The sequence below is a fragment of the Ascaphus truei genome, chromosome 2 (assembly GCF_040206685.1).
Source record: "Ascaphus truei isolate aAscTru1 chromosome 2, aAscTru1.hap1, whole genome shotgun sequence".
In the NCBI taxonomy this organism is placed as follows: Eukaryota; Metazoa; Chordata; class Amphibia; order Anura; family Ascaphidae; genus Ascaphus; species Ascaphus truei.
This window is the reverse complement of record NC_134484.1, coordinates 392321808-392343468: the sequence shown is the minus strand read 5'-3', so window position 1 is coordinate 392343468 and position 21661 is coordinate 392321808. Positions and strand designations below refer to the sequence as shown.

The following is a 21661-nucleotide window of genomic DNA, read 5'->3' as shown; positions in this document are numbered from 1 at the left end:
GTCTGAGAGAGAGGTCTGAGAGAGAGAGAGAGGTCTGAGAGAGAGAGGTCAGAGAGAGAGAGGTCTGAGAGAGAGAGTGAGGTCTGAGAGAGAGAGGTCTGAGAGAGAGAGAGGTCTGAGAGAGAGAGATAGAGAGGTCTGAGAGAGAGAGGGAGAGGTCTGAGAGAGAGAGAGGTCTGAGAGAGAGAGGTCTGAGAGAGAGAGAGAGAGAGAGGTCTGAGAGAGAGAGAGAGGTCTGAGAGAGAGGTCTGAGAGAGAGAGGTCTGAGAGAGAGAGGTCTGAGAGAGAGAGGTCTGAGAGAGAGAGGTCTGAGAGAGAGAGAGAGAGGTCTGAGAGAGAGAGATAGGTCTGAGAGAGAGAGAGAGGTCTGATAGAGAGAGAGAGGTCTGAGAGAGAGAGAGGTCTGAGAGAGAGAGAGAGGTCTGAGAGAGAGAGGTCTGAGAGAGAGAGGTCTGAGAGAGAGAGGTCTGAGAGAGAGAGAGAGAGAGAGGTCTGAGAGAGAGGTCTGAGAGAGAGAGAGAGAGAGAGGTCTGAGAGAGAGAGGAGACAGAGGTCTGAGAGAGAGAGAGAGAGAGAGAGGTCTGAGAGAGAGGTCTGAGAGAGAGGTCTTAGAGAGAGAGATCTGAGAGAGAGAGAGAGAGAGAGAGGTCTGAGAGAGAGAGAGAGAGAGAGAGATGTTTGAGAGAGAGAGAGGTCTGAGAGAAAGAGAGAGGTCTGAGAGAGAGAGAGGTCTGAGAGAGAGAGAGAGAGAGAGAGGTCTGAGAGAGAGAGAGAGGTCTGAGAGAGAGAGAGAGGTCTGAGAGAGAGAGAGATAGAGAGAGGTCTGAGAGAGAGAGAGAGGTCTGAGAGAGAGAGAGAGAGAGAGAGGTCTGAGAGAGAGACAGAGAGAGGTCTGAGAGAGAGAGGTCTGAGAGAGAGAGTGAGGGAGAGAGAGAGAGAGTGCACGGATTTTCTGCCTTTCCTCCCCCCTCCTTCACTCCCCTCTGTCTGCGAGAGAGAGTGTCTGTCTGCGAGAGAGAGAGAGTGTCTGTCTGCGAGAGAGAGAGAGAGAGTGTCTGTCTGTGAGAGAGAGAGTGTCTGTCTGCGAGAGAGAGTGTCTGTCTGAGAGAGAGAGTGTCTGTCAGAGAGAGAGAGAGAGAGTGTCTGTCATAGAGAGAGAGAGTTGCTGACTGAGAGAGAGAGTGTCTGTCTGAGAGAGAGAGTGTCTGTCAGAGAGAGTGAGTGTCTGTCAGAGAGAGTGAGTGTCTGTCAGAGAGAGAGTGTCTGTCTGAGAGAGAGTGTCTGTCAGAGAGAGTGAGTGTCTGTCAGAGAGAGAGAGAGAGGTCAGAGAGAGAGAGAGTGAGGTCAGAGAGAGAGAGAGAGTGAGGTCTGAGAGAGAGAGAGAGAGTAAGGTCTGAGAGAGAGAGAGTGAGGTCTGAGAGAGAGAGTGAGGTCTGAGAGAGAGTGAGGTCTGAGAGAGAGTGAGGTCTGAGAGAGAGTGAGGTCTGAGAGAGAGAGAGGTCTGAGAGAGAGAAAGAGAGAGAGAGGTCTGAGAGAGAGAGAGAGAGGTCTGAGAGAGAGAGAGAGAGAGGTCTGAGAGAGAGAGGTCTGAGAGAGAGAGAGGTCTGAGAGAGAGAGAGGTCTGAGAGAGAGAGAGAGAGAGAGAGAGGTCTGAGAGAGAGAGAGAGAGAGAGGTCTGAGAGAGAGAGAGAGGTCTGAGAGAGAGAGAGAGAGAGAGAGAGGTCTGAGAGAGAGAGAGAGAGAGAGAGGTCTGAGAGAGAGAGGCCTGAGAGAGAGTGAGGCCCGAGAGAGAGTGAGGTCTGAGAAAGAGTGAGGTCTGAGAGGTCTAAGAGAGAGTGAGGTCTGAGAGAGAGTGAGGTCTGAGAGAGAGTGAGGTCTGAGAGAGAGTGAGGTCTGAGAGAGAGTGAGGTCTGAGAGAGAATGAGGTCTGGGAGAGAGAGAGAGAGGTCAGAGAGAGAGAGAGGTCTGAGAGAGAGGTCTGAGAGAGAGAGAGGTCTGAGAGAGAGAGGTCAGAGAGAGAGGTCTGAGAGGGAGAGTGAGGTCTGAGAGAGAGAGGTCTGAGAGAGAGTTGAGGTCTGAGAGAGAGAGGTATGAGAAAGAGAGAGGTCTGAGAGAGAGATAGAGAGGTCTGAGAGAGAGAGAGGGAGAGGTCTGAGAGAGAGAGAGGTCTGAGAGAGAGAGGTCTGAGAGAGAGAGAGAGAGGTCTGAGAGAGAGGTCTGAGAGAGAGAGAGGTCTGAGAGAGAGAGGTCAGAGAGAGAGGTCTGAGAGGGAGAGGGAGGTCTGAGAGAGAGAGGTCTGAGAGAGAGAGTGAGGTCTGAGAGAGAGAGGTCTGAGAAAGAGAGAGGTCTGAGAGAGAGATAGAGAGGTCTGAGAGAGAGAGAGGGAGAGGTCTGAGAGAGAGAGAGGTCTGAGAGAGAGAGGTCTGAGAGAGAGAGAGAGAGGTCTGAGAGAGAGAGAGAGAGGTCTGAGAGAGAGGTCTGAGAGAGAGAGGTCTGAGAGAGAGAGGTCTGAGAGAGAGAGGTCTGAGAGAGAGAGGTCTGAGAGAGAGAGAGGTCTGAGAGAGAGAGAGGTCTGAGAGCGAGAGATAGGTCTGAGAGAGAGAGAGAGGGAGAGGTCTGAGAGAGAGAGAGAGAGAGAGAGAGGTCTGAGAGAGAGAGAGGTCTGAGAGAGAGAGGTCTGAGAGAGAGAGAGGTCTGAGAGAGGTCTGAGAGAGAGAGAGAGGTCTGAGAGAGAGAGAGAGAGGTCTGAGAGAGAGAGGAGACAGAGGTCTGAGAGAGAGAGGTCTGAGAGAGAGGTCTGAGAGAGAGAGAGGTCTGAGAGAGAGAGAGAGGTCTTAGAGAGAGAGATCTGAGAGAGAGAGAGAGAGAGAGAGAGGTCTGAGAGAGAGAGAGAGAGAGGTCTGAGAGAGAGAGAGGTCTGAGAGAAAGAGAGAGGTCTGAGAGAGAGAGAGGTCTGAGAGAGAGAGGTCTGAGAGAGAGAGAGAGAGGTCTGAGAGAGAGAGAGAGAGAGAGGTCTGAGAGAGAGAGAGAGGTCTGAGAGAGAGATAGAGAGAGGTCTGAGAGAGAGAGAGAGAGAGAGAGAGAGAGAGAGAGGTCTGAGAGAGAGACAGAGAGAGGTCTGAGAGAGAGAGAGAGAGGTCTGAGAGAGAGAGGTCTGAGAGAGAGAGAGAGTGAGGGAGAGAGAGAGAGAGTGAAGGAGAGAGAGAGTGAGGTCTAAGGGAGAGAGTGAGGTCTGAGAGAGAGAGTGAGGTCTGAGAGAGAGAGAGAGAGAGAGGTCTGAGAGAGAGACAGAGAGAGGTCTGAGAGAGAGAGAGAGAGGTCTGAGAGAGAGAGGTCTGAGAGAGAGAGTGAGGGAGAGAGAGAGAGAGTGAGGGAGAGAGAAAGAGAGTGCACGGATTTTCTGCCTTTCCTCCCCCCTCCTCCACTCCCCTCTGTCTGCGAGAGAGAGTGTCTGTCTGCGAGAGAGAGAGAGTGTCTGTCTGCGAGAGAGAAAGTCTGTCTGCGAGAGAGAGAGTCTGTCTTCAAGAGAGAGAGTCTGTCTGTGAGAGAGAGTGTCTGTCTGCGAGAGAGAGAGAGAGAGTGTCTGTCTGCGAGAGAGAGAGTGTCTGTCTGCGAGAGAGAGTGTCTGTCTGAGAGAGAGAGAGTGTCTGTCAGAGAGAGAGTGTCTGTCTGAGAGAGAGTGTCTGTGAGAGAGAGTGAGGTCAGAGAGAGAGAGTGAGGTCAGAGAGAGAGAGTGAGGTCTGAGAGAGAGAGAGAGAGAGAGTAAGGTCTGAGAGAGAGAGAGTGAGGTCTGAGAGAGAGTGAGGTCTGAGAGAGAGTGAGGTCTGAGAGAGAGTGAGGTCTGAGAGAGAGAGAGGTCTGAGAGAGAGAGAGAGGTCTGAGAGAGAGAGGTCTGAGAGAGAGAGAGGTCTGAGAGAGAGAGAGGTCTGAGAGAGAGAGAGAGAGAGAGAGAGAGAGAGAGAGGTCTGAGAGAGAGAGAGGTCTGAGAGAGAGAGAGAGAGAGAGAGAGAGGTCTGAGAGAGAGAGAGAGAGAGAGAGAGAGAGGTCTGAGAGAGAGAGGCCTGAGAGAGAGTGAGGCCTGAGAGAGAGTGAGGTCTGAGAAAGAGTGAGGTCTGAGAGGTCTAAGAGAGAGTGAGGTCTGAGAGAGAGAGGTCTGAGAGAGAGAGGTCTGAGAGAGAGAGAGGTCTGAGAGATAGAGAGAGGTCTGAGAGAGAGAGGTCTGAGAGAGAGAGAGAGAGAGGTCAGAGAGAGAGAGAGAGAGAGAGGTCTGAGAGAGAGGTCTGAGAGAGAGAGAGAGGTCTGAGAGAGAGAGGTCAGAGAGAGAGGTCTGAGAGAGAGAGTGAGGTCTGAGAGAGAGAGGTCTGAGAGAGAGAGAGGTCTGAGAGAGAGATAGAGAGGTCTGAGAGAGAGAGGGAGAGGTCTGAGAGAGAGAGAGGTCTGAGAGAGAGAGGTCTGAGAGAGAGAGAGAGAGGGAGAGGTCTGAGAGAGAGAGAGAGGTCTGAGAGAGAGAGAGAGAGGTCTGAGAGAGAGGTCTGAGAGAGAGAGGTCTGAGAGAGAGAGGTCTGAGAGAGAGAGGTCTGAGAGAGAGAGAGGTCTGAGAGAGAGAGATGTCTGAGAGAGAGAGATAGGTCTGAGAGAGAGAGAGGTCTGAGAGAGAGAGAGGTCTGAGAGAGAGAGAGGTCTGAGAGAGAGAGAGAGAGGTCTGAGAGAGAGAGGTCTGAGAGAGAGAGAGAGAGGTCTGAGAGAGAGAGGTCTGAGAGAGAGAGAGGTCTGAGAGAGAGAGGTCTGAGAGAGAGAGAGAGAGAGGTCTGAGAGAGAGAGGAGACAGAGGTCTGAGAGAGAGGTCTGAGAGAGAGAGAGGTCTGAGAGAGAGAGAGGTCTTAGAGAGAGAGATCTGAGAGAGAGAGAGAGAGAGAGAGAGAGAGAGAGAGAGAGAGAGAGAGAGAGAGAGAGAGAGAGAGAGAGAGGTCTGAGAGAGAGAGAGGTCTGAGAGAGAGAGAGGTCTGAGAGAAAAAGAGAGGTCTGAGAGAGAGAGAGGTCTGAGAGAGAGGTCTGAGAGAGAGAGAGAGGTCTGAGAGAGAGAGGTCTGAGAGAGAGAGAGAGAGGTCTGAGAGAGAGAGAGAGGTCTGAGAGAGAGAGAGAGGTCTGAGAGAGAGACAGAGAGAGGTCTGAGAGAGAGAGAGAGAGAGGTCTGAGAGAGAGAGGTCTGAGAGAGAGAGAGAGAGTGAGGGAGAGAGAGAGAGAGTGAGGGAGAGAGAGAGAGAGTGAGGGAGAGAGAGAGTGAGGTCTGAGGGAGAGAGTGAGGTCTGAGAGAGAGAGTGAGGTCTGAGAGAGAGAGAGAGAGAGAGAGAGAGAGAGGTCTGAGAGAGAGACAGAGAGAGGTCTGAGAGAGAGAGAGGTCTGAGAGAGAGAGGTCTGAGAGAGAGAGTGAGGAGAGAGAGTGAGAGTGAGGGAGAGAGAGAGTGAGGTCTGAGGGAGAGAGTGAGGTCTGAGAGAGAGAGTGAGGTCTGAGAGAGAGAGTGAGGTCTGAGAGAGAGTGAGGTCGTGAGAGTGTGTGAGAGAGTGAGAGTGTGTGAGTTTCTGAGAGAGACACCAACTGCGCACTGCAACTGTTAGGTATGTATATACACCTTTGTTTTTACTTTGGGCGCCGCGGAAAAATCCTGATCGCCTTGGGGAGCCTTGAACCGAAAAAGTTTGGGAACCACTGGGTTAATGGTTTAATTAATTCATTGTTGATGTTGTTATTGCTTGTATTCATTGGATTAGCTGGCTACTGTTTTTATTTAGTGAAGTGTGTTTTTTGGAGTTTAGTTATGTTTTATTATTGTGTGTCTTGTGTATTAATGTATTGTAATTAGGGTGCCCATTGAGTGCTATAGAGGCTTATCATGCCCATATTATTATTATATGGGTATGATGTACCACTATACTACTCAATGGGTACAGGGTGGGTATAGTCAGTCAGGGGTGGGTGCTTAGGCCTCCCGGGTTTGTATCGGGTCAGGGTGGGTTAACCCCTTAATGACAATAGCGGTTAGTAACCGCTAGGTGATAAAGGGGTTAGGGGCCATTAGAATGTCTTTATTATGTACTGTATACTGTATATGCTTTCTTGCTACGGGGACAGAGGGACTTGCTGTTGTGGTAAGTATAACTGTATTTATTTACTTTATTTATGTATGCTAATGCAGTGTTTAATAATCGGCAAATAATCTATTAGCCATATCTGGATAATAGTTATTTTGCCCATTACTGTACTGTATGGGTTTGGGCGGAGGGGGCGTGTTTTGATGTTTATTAAAATGTTTTTAAATATAAATTTCTTTCATAGTGTAGATGTGCAGGGGGTCTCCGGGAGCTGAACCGCGTTGGTTTTATGTCCGGGGACCCCCTGCTTCCTGAGATACAGGCCCCTTTATGGGGTGCCGGTATCCCTCTGCATTGAAAAGTCCCGCGTCACATGACCGGGACATTTCCTTGCACAGGAGATACCGGCACCCCATAAAGGGGACTGTATCTCGGGAAGCAGGGGGTCCCCGGACACAAAACCAACACGGTTCAGCTACGGAGACCCCCTGCACATCTACACTATGAAAGAAATGTATATTAAAATAAATAATTTTCGGGCGACATTTCCGCTGTGAGAGGCGGCTCTCTCAGAGCCGCTCTCTCTGCAGCAGAAATGAATCGTCGGTTTAGGCCTTTTCAGAGGCTCGATGCTCTCGCTGGCATCAACTCGCTCGTTTTGGGAATTTTGCTATCACAGGTAATTGAGGTTTTCTGAATACCGTGATAGCAACCCCCCATTTTAAATGTCCCCATTTTAAATGCCCTGGCGATAATTTTTATCAACCTTCTCTGAATGAGCCCCTAAAACCCTTAAAATTAATCTCCTACCCTAACTGCTAAAACCCCTAACGTTAACCCCATACCTTAACCGCTAAAACTTACCTTCTCCTAAAAGAGGCTGGTGGTGGAGTTTCAGCGGTGGATCAGCAGTGGCAAAGGGTCACTTGGTCGTAGCAAAACAGCCACAACCAAATGTCAGGCAATTCTAAAGAACCCCTGTTTCAATGGGTAACAATGTAAAATTTCAGAGATTAACAATTAAAAAATATTATATCTAGATGGTCTTCTTTCTTTTATGTTTACTGCCACCTTGGATTTGGTCTTCGTCTGGCTTTTCCTGTAAACCTCTGTGACCGTGGGGTTATACTTTAAAAATGAGGTCATCTACTGTAAATTCTTGTAGTATTAGAGAATTCCGTGTCCTCTGATCAATAGAACTAATTTACATACCAGGTATCTTGTTCTTCTATTACATTTAATATTCAAGAGATCAATTTCCACAGGATCAGTATCATAAAATTGGCGTAAAAAGCAGACGTGGTGCCTATATTTAAAAAGGGAGCTAGATCACAACCCTTTGAATAACAGACCTGTAAACCTGACATCAATAGTGGGGAAGCTACTTTAAGGTGTACGGATAATTACCAAACTAACCTTGTTAGTTTATTTGAGGTGGTAAGTAGGAATTTACACCAGGGAAATGCAGTTGATGTGGTTTAATTCTATTTTTTTAAAGGCTTTTGATACGGTGCCACGCAAGAGGTTGGTGTACAAAATAAAGGAATTTGGACTTGGTAAAAATATTTGCACTTGGATTGAAAACTGATTGAAGGATAGGCAACAGAGAGTTGTCAGAAATTGAACCTTATCAGGTTCGGATACAGTTGTGAGTGGAGTACCTCAAGGATAGGGTACTGGGACCCCTGCTTTTAACTTGTTTATTAATTACTTTGATGTTGGCATAGAGAGCAAAGTCTACATCTTTACTGAATACTAAATTGTGTAAGGAAGTAAAATCAGAGCTGGATGTAATTTCTTTCTAGATAGACTGGAAAGTCGGGCAGGTAAATGACAGATGTGGTTTAATACACATAAATGTAAGGTTATACATTTGGGAAACAAGAATAAACAGAAAAAGAAAAAATGGGGAACAATTAGGATAATCCTTGATGGAGAAGGATTTAGGAGTGCTTGTAGAGAGCAGGCTTAGAAATAATGCCCAAAGTCATGAAGTAGCTGCAAAGGCTAATACAATCTTATCTTGCATTAAACTGGGAATGGATAGAAGGGAAGTAAGCATAATTATGCCCCTCTATAAAGCATTAGTAAGACAACACCTTGAATATGAAGAACAGTTTGGGGCACTTCTCCATACAAAAAGACATTATGGAACAAGAAAAAATTGTAGAGAGGAGCAACCAAATTAATGAAGGGGATGAGAAATCTGACACGAGGAGAGGCTAGATACATTCGATTTGTTTACATTAGATAAGAGCCGTCTAAGTGGGGATATGATAACTATTTACAAATATATTCAGGAACAATACTAAGAGCTTTCAAAATAACTATTCATCCCAAGGGCAGTACAAACTGCACGGATCACACCTTAAAGTTGGAGGAAAGGAGATTTCCCCAACAACAAAGAAAATTTTATTTACAGTAAAAGCTGTTAAAATGTGGATTTCATTACCCATGGAGACTATGATGGCAGATACAATAGATTTGTTCAAAAAGATTGGACATCTTTTTAGAAAATAAAGGTATACAGGGATATACCAAATATGTAAAATGGGAAGGATGTTGATAGAGGAAGTAATTAGATTGCCAATATTTGGAGAAAGGAAGAATTTATTTTTCCCCTTATGAGATATCATTAGATAATATTTCACTGAGGTTTTTTTTGTTTGCCTTCCTCTGGATCAATATACTGTAAATACAAATATAAGATAAGTACCCTTATCTACAATCTAAATTTAGCATAGGCTTAACTTGATGGACATATGTATTTTTCAACCTCATCTACTATTGAACTATGTACTATTTTTGTTTTGCATGTAGCGCTGCAATGCTTGCTGCTAACTTTAGGTTTTTCTGTTATTTCCTTTATTACTATTTGTTCCCATAGCTACTATAGCCTTTTGAATGTAGATCTGCACATGTTGGTGGCTCCAGTTTGTTTTCCAGTCTTATTTCCTTTAGTGTAACAATAAGCCCCGTCCATTTTTACATACTGTATTTCATTCCCCTGTCTTTTGTGGGTTTCCATGGGACCACCAAAGGTTTCATACATCCTAAAAATACCACACCATTGGTGACAACATTCAGGATTATTTCTACCAGTGGTGGCTATATATAAATCATTTGGAAGCCATAGGGGATATTCTGTTTATTATCTGATAAATAAAGGCCATGTAAATACAAGTCAGTTTCTTTTTTTTTTTAAATCAATTTAAAGAGAATTGTGATACAAATCAGGAGGAGTTTCTGATGGTGTAACATCTGCAGGAGCACCTTGAAAAACAATCCTATTGACATCAATATCAGAGAAAGTCCCTATTTCAGCATATTCAGAATCAAAATGCCAAACTGGTGAACAATATCCATGGTTTACACCCTCAAACCCACCATATAGGGTATGCCAATATTTGCATTTTTGAAAAAATTTCATGAATATTTTCACTTGCCCAAAATAATACTACTTTCAATTCCAGAACACTGCTACAATTTTTTCCTTTCTCGTGCTAGATGAAAACAAATTTACTCCCTCAAAATATCTTGTCTAGACTATTGCAACATCCTCCTTGCTATTCTTCCTCTATTTTATTTTTACTGGCTCGATTCTACATGAAATGTTAATTTATTACGCACAACACTTCTCTGCCAATGCCATATCCAACCAAATTCAAGATTCCGCATGTACAAAAAGGTCCTTTTAACACTGCTGCTCCTTACATGTTGCAGCAGTCTTTCTCATAGACATATAAACATCAAAGGAAACATGTGTACTGTATCTAAAGTAAAGATAAAAGGCCACATTTTTAATGAAGTCAGTGGTTATCCCCTTAAGTTCTGCAGCAGCTATCTCCCTTATTGAAGATGGGGCTACCGCTCTACCCAAAGCGTTGAGGTCCATATTTATTAAGTGGTGCTATGACACAAGATACCTTCCAACCCCGGTAGACACCTTATGATCCATCCAATTGAATGTCATAAGATGTTTCTAGGTGCCAAAATGGGTCTTATAGAACAGCAGCGCTTAGTAATTACTGTATGAGATTTATTGCTTTGTCATTAGGGCCAATCCTTTCATTTGCACTTTATTTGGTACTTAAGGGTCATCCTTATGTATTTAGGTATATGCAAAATGGACTTTAATACAATAACATTCTAAATTGCACCTGGCTTATGCCCTACTATTGCACAAATGGGTAAGACCCTATAGTTAATATAAGTGAAATTGTCTATTTATCCCTCCACCTACTTAACTTATTCTATAGTTTGTTTATAAATACTTTACAATAACTAATAAGGCATACTGAATAAGTAAATTAATTTATCAAATACTTAATTTGCTAATGTTGGTGAGTTTGACTCTATATTTTGAAAGGTTGTAGCCCCAATATAAAATTATTAAAACAGGCTATTGCTTCTGGATAATTGCTATAAAGCAACAAGAGCAACAGTATTCATTCATAAAAATTAAGTAGAAAAATGAGTCAGGTAAGTTATCACTAATAAGGCTATATATACAACATAGTATAATCCCATTTTTAATCTCATGTCAGCAGAAATATTTTTTTTTTAAGTTAGGCAATTAATATTTCTTCATGAATTAACTGATGAAGTTAAGAGAAACAGCTATACTCGTGCTACTAAATCAAAGTTTTAAAAGTTCCAATATTGCACCAGTTTTTTTAATTCTTCACCAGCAAAATCTTTAGCATGAATTTTGCATCCATGGAAAATAAAGTAAACATGTGATTAATCACCACATAGGTCAATCATGCTCTTTTATATATATATATATATACCGTATATATATATATATATATATACCGTATATATATATATATATATATATATATATATATATATATATATATATATATATATATATATACGACTATTAAGGTTATGGTGGGTAAAAAAAGTGACTAAAACCCTCCACAGTAAAGCATAAAGCAAATGTAAATATTCCTGTATATTCATTTGCATGTCTTAGACAGGTCTGCAACCCTGTCTTTCACCATTATCACCCAGCAAACAGCACTTCCACTGCAGCAAGGGATTCTGGGAAATGACATGCAAATGAGCACACAGTGCCACTTTTTATCTCATGCTCACATTACATGAGCAACCCTTAGTCAATGCATGCTGCTTTAAACACAGCTTTTAAGCAAGGACTTGGGAGATGCAAAGTCAGTTAACCCACTCATATTGTATATATATACAATAATTGACTAGGCTGTACTTTAGAATTGCCTGAATGTTTTGCTGTTTACTTTGTGAACATTTTTGTGAGTTTTTGAAAGCACACTGATGATTCTTTCACAGGCACCGTAACAAAAGGTAGTGGGGGTGGTGCACTGCACATGGATCGAGGTTTATGCCAGTTGTTCCGGATTCTCCTCCTAAGGCTTGGTCCCCACTGGCTACTGCGGCGCTCGCTATGGCGGGTGCTGTGGGGACAAGAGCCGGCTCTCAATGGGGCCGGGCCCGCTGCGAGGGGTGGCCTCCACGCTGCACGGTGCGTTTTTCAGACTCACATTAAAATTGTGGTTAGACCTAGTGATGGCGTGCTAGGCCACGCCCCTCGGCGGTTCAGCCAATGAGGGTGAACCTGCAGGGGGATATCATGGCCGCACCCCCGTCACTCTCCAGTCACGCCCCCCCTGTCTTTCCCCCTGCAGCTCTCTGCAGACCGGGGAATTTGGCTGCATGCGCCCCCAGCCTCGCAGGCACACGTGCAGCGCAGGCACTGGGGCCGTAGACTTACTGTCACTGGTCAAAGGCAATATCAACCTTGCTGATTATCGAGGTGAGAATTGTACTCACTCCATGCAGCGCAATTCATCTCCCTTTATCTTGATGGTCGGTCATACTGGGGAAAATGTATGCTCAGCAATTGTAAGCAAAAGATGGTTGCAAATAGTTTGCAAAAACCAGTAGACTGCTTCCAATTCTTACACACAACCAATATCACTATCAAGTACCAATTTCAATAGGAAAAATGCCTGCTCCTGTGTGTCTGTGCCATATTTTCAGACAATTAGCTGAGAAGGGCACTTTTCTCACTAGTATTTTCAGCACATCATTTGCTGCTAATAGACAGAAAAATAAGTGTGCAACCCAAAAAACAACTCAATTGTGTATAAGACTATGTCTAATAGTGAAACAACAGTTAAACAAATAATTCCCCTATAAATTGTTATTACACTGAACACACGATATAAGGCACAACCCTACTGTGGAAGTGAAAAATATTTAAACCATACAAAACCGTTGGTGTTGGCGTATGCTGCTATAATTAAAGAGTGGCTCGGCACTCCCGCGAACTAAAGATAGGAAACAAGAAAAAAGCGCAAAACGCAAATGGTGAAGTATATCAAAAAGTATTTTAGTTAAAAAAGGTAAGTATTCTGCGTATATCAAAGATATAGAACATTCGCATTTACGTGTATCAATACATGAAATTACCACACAGCTGACATCAGGGTGGATATTAGGAGGACGTAGCACTAGTAAGTTGTCTCCCGCAATTTCCAGATGTCATCTGGGTCTTTAACGGTAACTGCACTCCTCATACGATCTGGATGCTGGATGCAGGTTGCAGTTACCGTTAAAGACCCAGATGACATCTGGAAATTGCGGGAGACAACTTATTAGTGATACATCCTCCTAATATCCACCCTGATGTCAGCTGTGTGGTAATTTCGTGTATTGATACACGTAAATGCAAATGTTCTATATCTTTGATGTACGCAGAATACTTACCTTTTTTAACTAAAAATACTTTTTGATATACTTCACCATTTGCGTTTTGCGCTTTTTTCTTATTTCTTATTCTACTAATACCTGCCGAATATTAGCTGTTTCGCAAACATTTTGCAAGCAGCAAATATCAGGATATTTTCCTGTTTTGTGAACTTGCACGAAAGATTCACACATCTCTAGTATGCCATGTACAGTACAAATCCTACATGGACCTATTATTTACTATTACATTCTATTCCCATACATTTTGCTGGATATATATGGTTGTACTTTGCTTTCCTGTGAAAGCCCATATTTTAAAATATTCCAGTATGGTTAAATACATTATACAAATCTGAAATGAATTATAAAGAGTAAAAATAACTGAGGTATCCGGAAAATACCTATATTAGTGCTGATGTTTTCCCTATGTTCATGTGGATCATGATGCTAAAACAAAGGCAAGTCACAAATGGGAGAGAGAGACACAGAACAGACCATGTTTGCCAAAAGAACTGCATGCAAATGTGCTTTTTTTGCAATATTATTGTATATAATTCTTATTGAATACAGCAAGTACTATAGATTTGTATCACTACTAACATTCTCACTTTCACTAGCTAACTTATTTTACTTACTCATTCACATACTAAATTTGCATATTACATGGATTTGCAAATAACAAAAGAACAAAATGAACTGCTAACTTTTGGTTCGGACCTGCAGTGTTTATTACATACGGTGGGATGTGTGTTCGAGCGATATAGCTCTTACCAGCTCAAAGGGGTCACTATACATTGAACTGCAATGGAAGCAGTGCAAAAATAGCATCCTGTTTGTAGTGAAAAAAATCTGGAGATCTTAACATATTTAATAAGAATTGTATATGAAAAATTAATAAACACATTTGCATGTAGTTTCAAGACAAAGGGGGTCTGTTTGTAAAATACAGATGTAACACATGTAAATGTACCCACTATTGCATTTCAGGTAGTGTGATGATGCATTAGCCCACTCTCTTCTCACGCATAGTTAATTCGAATTAATGGGGGATATGTTCCACTATCATGCCCCTGCAGCAGAAATAATGTTAACTACATCTCCATAACACATTTGTTTTCCCCACAAGTTGAGTAGGTTATGAAGTTTTGCTGTTATAAATAGATAGACTGAATGTAGATTGATGTTTCGCTGTGTGGAAGAAGGGGATGTGAATTGGTACTTTTTCTTGTCAAATATGTAAAACAAATATAAAAGATAAAAATGTAAGTAGGAATGAAAGGTTATGCATTTGGGAAACAAGAATAAACAGGCGACTGACAAATTAAATGGGGAAAAATTGGGGGAATCCTTGAAGGACAAGGATTTAGGAGTGCTTGCAGACAGCAGGCTTAGCAATAGTGCACAATGTCAGGCATTAGCTGCAAAGGCAAATAAGATCTTGCATTAAATGGGCAATGGATGGAAGGGAAGTAAACATAATTATGCCCCTTTATAAAGCATTAGTATGACCAAACCTTGAATATGAAGTACAATTTTGGGCACCACTCCTTAGATAAGACATTATGGAACTAGAGAAAGTGCATAGAATAGTCACCAAATTAATAAAGTTGATGGACAATCTGATTTATGAGAAGAGGCTAGCGAAATTAGATGTGTTCACATTAGAAAAGAGGCATCTAAGAGGGGATATGATAATTATATACATATATCTTCAGGGACTGTACAAGGAGCTATCAAAAGAATTATTCATCCCAAGGGCAGTACAAAGGACACAGGGTCATCCCTTAAGGTCGGAGGAAAGGAGATTCTACTATGTAACTATGTAAAATCTAATTGAAAACTGGTTAGAATTTTATACAGCATCTCAAGCAAGTCATTTACAGTACATAAAAATTAGAACAAAAATAAAACAGTACAAAATACAGTATTATTGCTCTTCTTCTACGTAATTTTCTCCAAGTCAAATACATAGCTTATTATGTTGTAATTCAATGAATATTGAATATGGAAGTAAAAATATATGTATTCACATACCATGGCTGTTGCATCTTGATGTCTCCACAAGTCTGCTGTTTTGATCATAACATGCCATGGCTTGGTAGCGATATCCTTGCCCACACTCCTTTATGTCTCCTTGTACTTTCATTCCCAATAACACCTCCACTTTACCTTCTGGTAAAATACAGTCTGACCAATTCCCCACAGGCTGAGCAGTGTATTTATCACATGGACAGAACTGGGTCTCGATCAGTGGATACAGCTGGGTATTTTTGCACTTGTCTTTTTTCTTACTTTTCCCTGCATTATAAATATTAAATACATTGTTTTAACTTGAAAGAAAGAACATATTACTTAATATAGTTTTATTAAAGAGATATATTGAGCAATATTAATTAAGCAGTGCTACTCCAAGACACCTTCCAGCACGGCTCAATAAATATGTCAATTTCTGGCCACATTTTAAGTCAATGTGCAGTAACGTGTCTTCCGATACAGAATGTATCTTATGCAGTAACAGTGCTTAGTAAGTATGGCCCTTTTAGTTTAATGAAGCCATAAGGTGTCTTCTAGGATGGAAGGGGTCTTATGGAGTAGCATATTTTAATAAATATGGCCCATTATCTTGACCCATGACAACACTAATATAGTTGCAGCACCACACCAACACCATATTTAATATTTTTCCTGTTTTGTGAACTGCAAAACAATGCTCTATGTTAATTCGGTCTTCAAGCCCCATGTAAAGAGGTAGTCCAAGCAGCTTAAAATGAAAAAAAATGCCATTTTTTTTTGTTTTAATCTATACAGCCTTTGATTACCTTTTATTGTGAACTAATTGCCTAAGGAGCCGATCAATTAATTCTCCTGTGATCAATCAGCAAAATTTTGCTTCCCATGGTTCACTAAATGGCTGCCTTTCAGTTTCAAATCAATCCTTCAGCCTAGCGGTGCCCATACTGGGGACCGCGCCCCCTGATTGTTTAAAGGGGCGTGGGGTTTACAGAGGACCTGCGCGCTTAATAAAGGTACTTAAATTAAGTGCTGGGGAAGCGGAAAAGGCCTCTGTAAACTGCCCTTACCTTAGCTCCAGCGGCTTCTGGAGATGTGTCACCATGGCAACGTGACGTCATGACGCATACACAGAACCGAGGTAAGAGGGGGGGAGCTGTATTATCTAATACTACAGAGCTGATTTTTTTTTTTTTTTAAACGCACACATGTAGGATATTGCTTGGATTGCTCCTTTAATTCGCTGACATTGAGAAGTCACTTTACAGCATATTGAGGGCCTACATGTACAGTATCAGCATCAGATGTCTAGCATATGAAAAATGCAGCCCTACGTATAATTAAATAAAATAGGTCATTTTTGTAGCACACCGTTTGCATTACTCCTTGGATCTTCATAAATCACCCACTATGACCAATACTCTGTACACTATACTAAGATGAAAGGCACCTTGCTGACCATTCCAATGAATATGACATATGGGGGGGCTATGCACTAAGCTCAATGGGTTTGCGTTCTATGTTCAAAAAAAGCACGCCCGTTAAAAAGTGAGGCCGGGGACGTGATTCACCAAGGCCTTGAGCCCATTTTTTAACGTACGTGCTCAAAACACCCACAGCGTACGTGTTGCTTTTTTCCCCCTGCTAGCGTTCTTAATCTTCACATACGCTAGCTGATAGAAAAAAAAGCCGCATGTAACATTTGCATGGAGATTTGCCATCTCCATGCAAGGCTGTTACAGGCGATCGTACACTAATTAAAATAATTTTAATAATAGTGTACATGAGCAGGGGGTCTCCGGAGCTGAACCGCATTGGTTTCAGGTCCGAGGACCCCCTACTTCAGGAGATACAGGCCCCGTTATGGGGTGCCAGTATCCCCTGCAGAATTTAAATGTCCCGGTCACGTGACGCGGAAGCTTGAAACTGCAGGGGATACCGGCACCCCATAAAGGTGCCTGTATCTCGGGAAGCAGGGGGTCCCCGGACATAAAACCAACGCGGGTCAGCTCCGGAGACCCCCTGCACATCTACACTATGAAACACATGTATATTAAAAAAAGATTTAACAAACATTAATACACCCCCCCCCCCCTCTGCCCTAACACATACAGTACAATAATCTGCAAAATTACTATTATCCAGATATGGATAATAGATTATTTGCCCATTATTAAACACTGCATTAGCATACCTAAATAAAGTAAATAAAAACAGTAGCCAGCTAATCCAATGAATACAAGCAATAACAACATCAACAATGAATTAATTAAACCATTAACCAATCAAAACAATTAATTCAATCCAAGATGGCCGGCGTCACATGGTATTTCAGCCAATCAGAGTGTGATAGTAGTAGTAACCGCTAAGGTGATTAAGGAGTTAGGGGCCATTAGAATGTCTTTATTATGTATTATATGCTTTCTTTCAACGGAGGACAGAGGGACGTGCTGTTGTGGTATGTATATCTGTATTTATTTACTTTATTTATGTATGCTAATGCAGTGTTTAAAAATTGGCAAAAAATCTATTATCCATATCTGGATAATAGTTATTTTGCACATTATTGTACTGTATGTGTTAGGGGGGTGTATTTAGTTTGAAATAATGTTTAGTATTTTTGTAGGCACAACATTGGTACCGCAGGACACCCGCCGGCTTGTTGTATGGGTGTTGCCCATGCAAAAATGTAAAGCAAGAAATTTTTAAAAAGTCCAGCTTTTTTTGCGTCCACCTTGAGCTGACGTGTTCTGTTGAATGCAACTTTCGCGTACGCTAAGGTTACATAGCTTAGTGCATCCCGCTTAAGGGCAGAATTTAACGCAAACAGGGTAACGAACGAGCAAAGTTGGACATAGAAAAATTTCCTGAAAAAAGTCAGTTTTAGAGCGCAAAGTGCCTGTTTGCGTGGCTTAGTGCATTGTGTTCAGCGCAACATCACATTCTAAGAGCACTTTGCGCTCTAAAAACAACTTAACAGAGCTTGGTGCATGACCGCCGTGGTCTTGTAAATGTAAGGATATGTTAATACTCCGTGCATGTGTTCACTGTAGGGCGGGTTCCGCGCGGCAAGCCGCCATATTGTTGCGCAATGTCGCGAGATCACTGGTATAGAGGAAAGGTCGCGCATGCGCCCAGGAAGCACGCGAACAGCGAACCAATGGAAAGGGACTATGTACTGAACTTTAACCCCCCCGCGAACCTTGGAGGAGTCAGCAGGGGGCAAAGAGCCAATGAACAGGCTGGGTTGTTAGGGGAGGAGAACTGGAAGCATGGGGGAGAGAACCACGCTAGCAGAAGGAGTTGGAGTTTTGCGGAACAGGGAGTGCGAGAGCAGGGGGTCCGTGACCCGCCTGCCTAGGCCAGAGACTATCCCCAGGTCCCTAGGAGTATTCCCCACGTCACTGTAGGTTGCGGTACTGTAGGGCCGCCCGTAGTGAGGAGCTATTGTCACATTAGACAGAGTCAAGCGCACAGAGTTGTGAACTGATATTGCCGTTTGGGTACAGATGGCGGAACCAGCGACAGCGGAAGGTCTGGAACAGATACTGCGGACCCTTTGAGAAGAGGTGTGGTCACCGCCGTGACCGGGAGGTATTTTGTATTCTGCAAGTGCACCGACACCGGTCATCAGGCACTGATCCCGCCTTAGTATTAACTTGTACAGACACTAGCAAGTGGCTAGCGGATAGATAACATTCTTTCCAAGTGTCATAAGGACAAACTCTATGAGAGCGTGGCCGAGCCATGGCTGTACAGGACAATATCCCCTTTGAGGTGTGGCCGAGCCACTTTAGCATAATAGATGTTATACTGTGTTAGGAATGAGGTTCATGTTATGATACGGTCGCGTATATATATATGCATGCATGTTGTGTTGTCAAGGAGGTGCTACAGACAGATGCAGTAAAGTTTGGTGTTTCATGATGTATGGTAAGGTTCTTGCCCAGGGTAAATCTTTCGAATTGGGGATCCTGGGTAAGTGGAGGCGCTGCGCTATGTTATGAGTGTGTATTGCCCCAGGCTCCCAGCTAGCGGAGGCTCAGATCTCCTGGAGCCACAGGTATTAGACAGTGACCGGTAGCCCTTAGGTAGGTGTCCAGAAAAAGGGCTACATTTGGAGGCGCTGCTGAGATCTTAGACCTGGGGTGCCCCAATCATTTTTTTCTCAATCTGCAACTAGCTTTACATCATATCTGTGCCCTCCCCGCTCGAGGTGCGCAAGTGGGCCCAGCGGCATGGAGTCCCCCTGAACCGTGTCTTCGCCCTGGGACATGTCCCTGCCACTATATCCTTAAGCACCGTGACCGACCAGGTCATAAAACTTCCACTACTGGACACTGCCCAAGCCAAAGACTATTTTTACGATCAGGACCGGACGTGGCGCCGGGTCTTATACATCACTGAACGGGATATATGTCCCGACGCGCTGCCCCAAATACTATTGCTGCCGGAGGCTCCTGGCGTACGCTGCCCCATAGTTCAAGTGGATCTCACTGAACCGCTGGCCACTTCCACCCCACAGCGAGAACACGTTCCCGCGCTAGGTGCCATTGCAGGAGGCCCTGACCGCACCCCTGACAGTAGTCTGAACCCACGGTGGCCGGCGGCACTGGGCCTGGGCTCTCTGTCCACCCCCTCCGTTCTAAGGCCCGGGCTAGATAGACGCAGTATGTCAAGGCTAGATACCTACCCCTCAGTTGGGGGTAGCCTACAGGACGATGCCTCTATTCCAGCGGTTGCCGCAGCCATTCACCACTCCACCCAGTCTCTCCAATACCGGAAGTTAAAGGCGTTCTCGGGTGATAAGCCCACACCTCAAGGAGAAGTTGGGATAGAAGAATGGCTGGATCATACGGAGCAGGTACTGCCCGAGTGGACCTGCACGGACGCGGTCCGGAGGCAGCGCATCGTCGAGTGCCTGCGACCCCCAGCGTCCCACATGGTGCATTACTACCGGGACGACCACCCGGATGCTGACGCGGCGGACCTCATTTATTGCCTGACCAAGGCCTATGGGACCCCTGTGGATACCTATGCACTGATGGCAAAATTTCATGCTCTGGCTCAGAAAGAAGGAGAGATGGTGTCTGACTTCCTCAGACGTCTACATATAGACTTGTGGGCTATGGTGAGGAAGGGTGTAGTACCAAAGGTGGAGGCCGACGGACTGAGCACTACACAGCTGTTGAGGGGGCTCCTGCCCCTGCATCCAGTATCCGTACGTGTCAGTGGCTGCCTAACGCCCGGACAAGCCTTGACGTTCCATGACCTGATGGACCGTGTCCAAGCACACGAGACAGTGCTGTTAGGGCGCGAACCCTAGAAGAAGGCATCGCTAGGGAGCAAGGATGCCAAAAAGTCGGAACCAAAAGCCGAAGTGTCCGAGCATGGGGACCCTGACCCAGATAACGCAGGAGCACCGATGCCGGCTCGACCTCGCCCTATGTCGGGGCGAAACTAGCCACCCGGGCGAAACGAAGCCTACCTCAGCCAAATCCAGTGCTATGCGTGTGGGAAGATGGGACACCTTCGGGCCCGTTGCCCCTCCCTATGGAAAACAGCATCCCGGCAGGCTCAGTCAATGCCATGCACCCCCCAGGATGGCGGCGCCGGAGCCCAACCTTCCACGAACAATCGAATTGGACCCGCCGCCATTGTTCGAGTAGTTATTGAAGGTATCTACGCGTCGGCCTTGCTGGACACGGGATCCCAAGTGACCATCGTGTACAGGTCCTTTTATGATCAACATTTACACCGGTTGCCGTTGCTATCTGCTGACGCCTTACGGTTAAGGGGGTTGAGCCACGAGGATTATCCCATCGATGGAGTCGTGAAGGTGCAGTTGGACATCCCACAACTGAACACTGGTAAACATCATCCCATGGAAGTGGAAGCCCTAGTGTGCCCCGAACCCCAAGACCACCCCAGCGCTCCGATAATCTTGGGGACTAACACCGACATTGTGCGCGCGGTGTTCCGCATGTACTTGCAAGAAGCGGGCGAGGCTCCGCTGCTAGCCCTCGCTACGTGTCCAGTACTACAAGAGGTTTGCGGTAAAATCGCGACTGAGGAGGAGCATGGGACGCTGTATAGTCAAGAATGGGGACTGACTCACATTCCCCCCGGAGAGGGTAGGATGATGATCGCGGTCTGCCACTACCCGGACCGACGTCCGGAGGATCAGTTCTTCTCTTTGGAGAGTATTGCCCAAGATGAACAGCGGCTAGGCTATGAAGTGTTAGCCTCTGTAAAGAAATGGCCCGGAAAAATTCCGGACCGAACCTGGGTGTATGTGCAGAATATCTCCCCGTATCCCATGAGTATTGATCGGCGACAGCTGCTGGGTAGAATATACCCCGTAACCCCCGAGGAGAAGGCCCTGAAAGAACGGCCAGCGGATACTACCCCCCCTAACGACTCCCCGTTGGATTTTGACTTCGGAGATTCCCCGCTTCCGGAAGAATGGAGGGAGAGACTGCGGGCACAGCTACAAGAATGACACAGAGTCTTCTCCACGAGTGATATGGATGTGGGGTGCAGTCGCAGTGCCCGTCACACCATTCGGATGAACGATGTTACCCCATTCCAGGAACGCTCCCGTCGTCTAGCCCCCCGAGACGTGGAAGAAGTGAGAAGGTTGCTCGCCGAAATGGAGGGAGCTGGTATTGTGCAAGGATCCCATAGCCCTTACGCCTCACCTATCGTGGTAGTCTGTAAGAAGAACGGGACGGTCCGTCTCTGTGTAGATTACAGAACACTAAACAACCGCACGGTCCCCAATCAGTATACGCTACCCCGTATCGAGGACCTCCTGAACGCC

The 21661-nt window shown here is 44.8% G+C and overlaps 1 protein-coding gene across 1 annotated transcript in view; it reads right to left on the bottom strand.

Moving 5' to 3' along the window:
• The window catches only part of THSD7A (thrombospondin type 1 domain containing 7A), a 665741-nt gene that overhangs the window by 88825 nt on the left and 555255 nt on the right, over nt 1-21661 (bottom strand). Inside the window, exon 15 of the mRNA XM_075587236.1 lies at nt 14863-15126. Coding sequence (XP_075443351.1) covers nt 14863-15126 — 264 coding nt within the window. The remainder of the gene's footprint in view (nt 1-14862; nt 15127-21661) is intronic.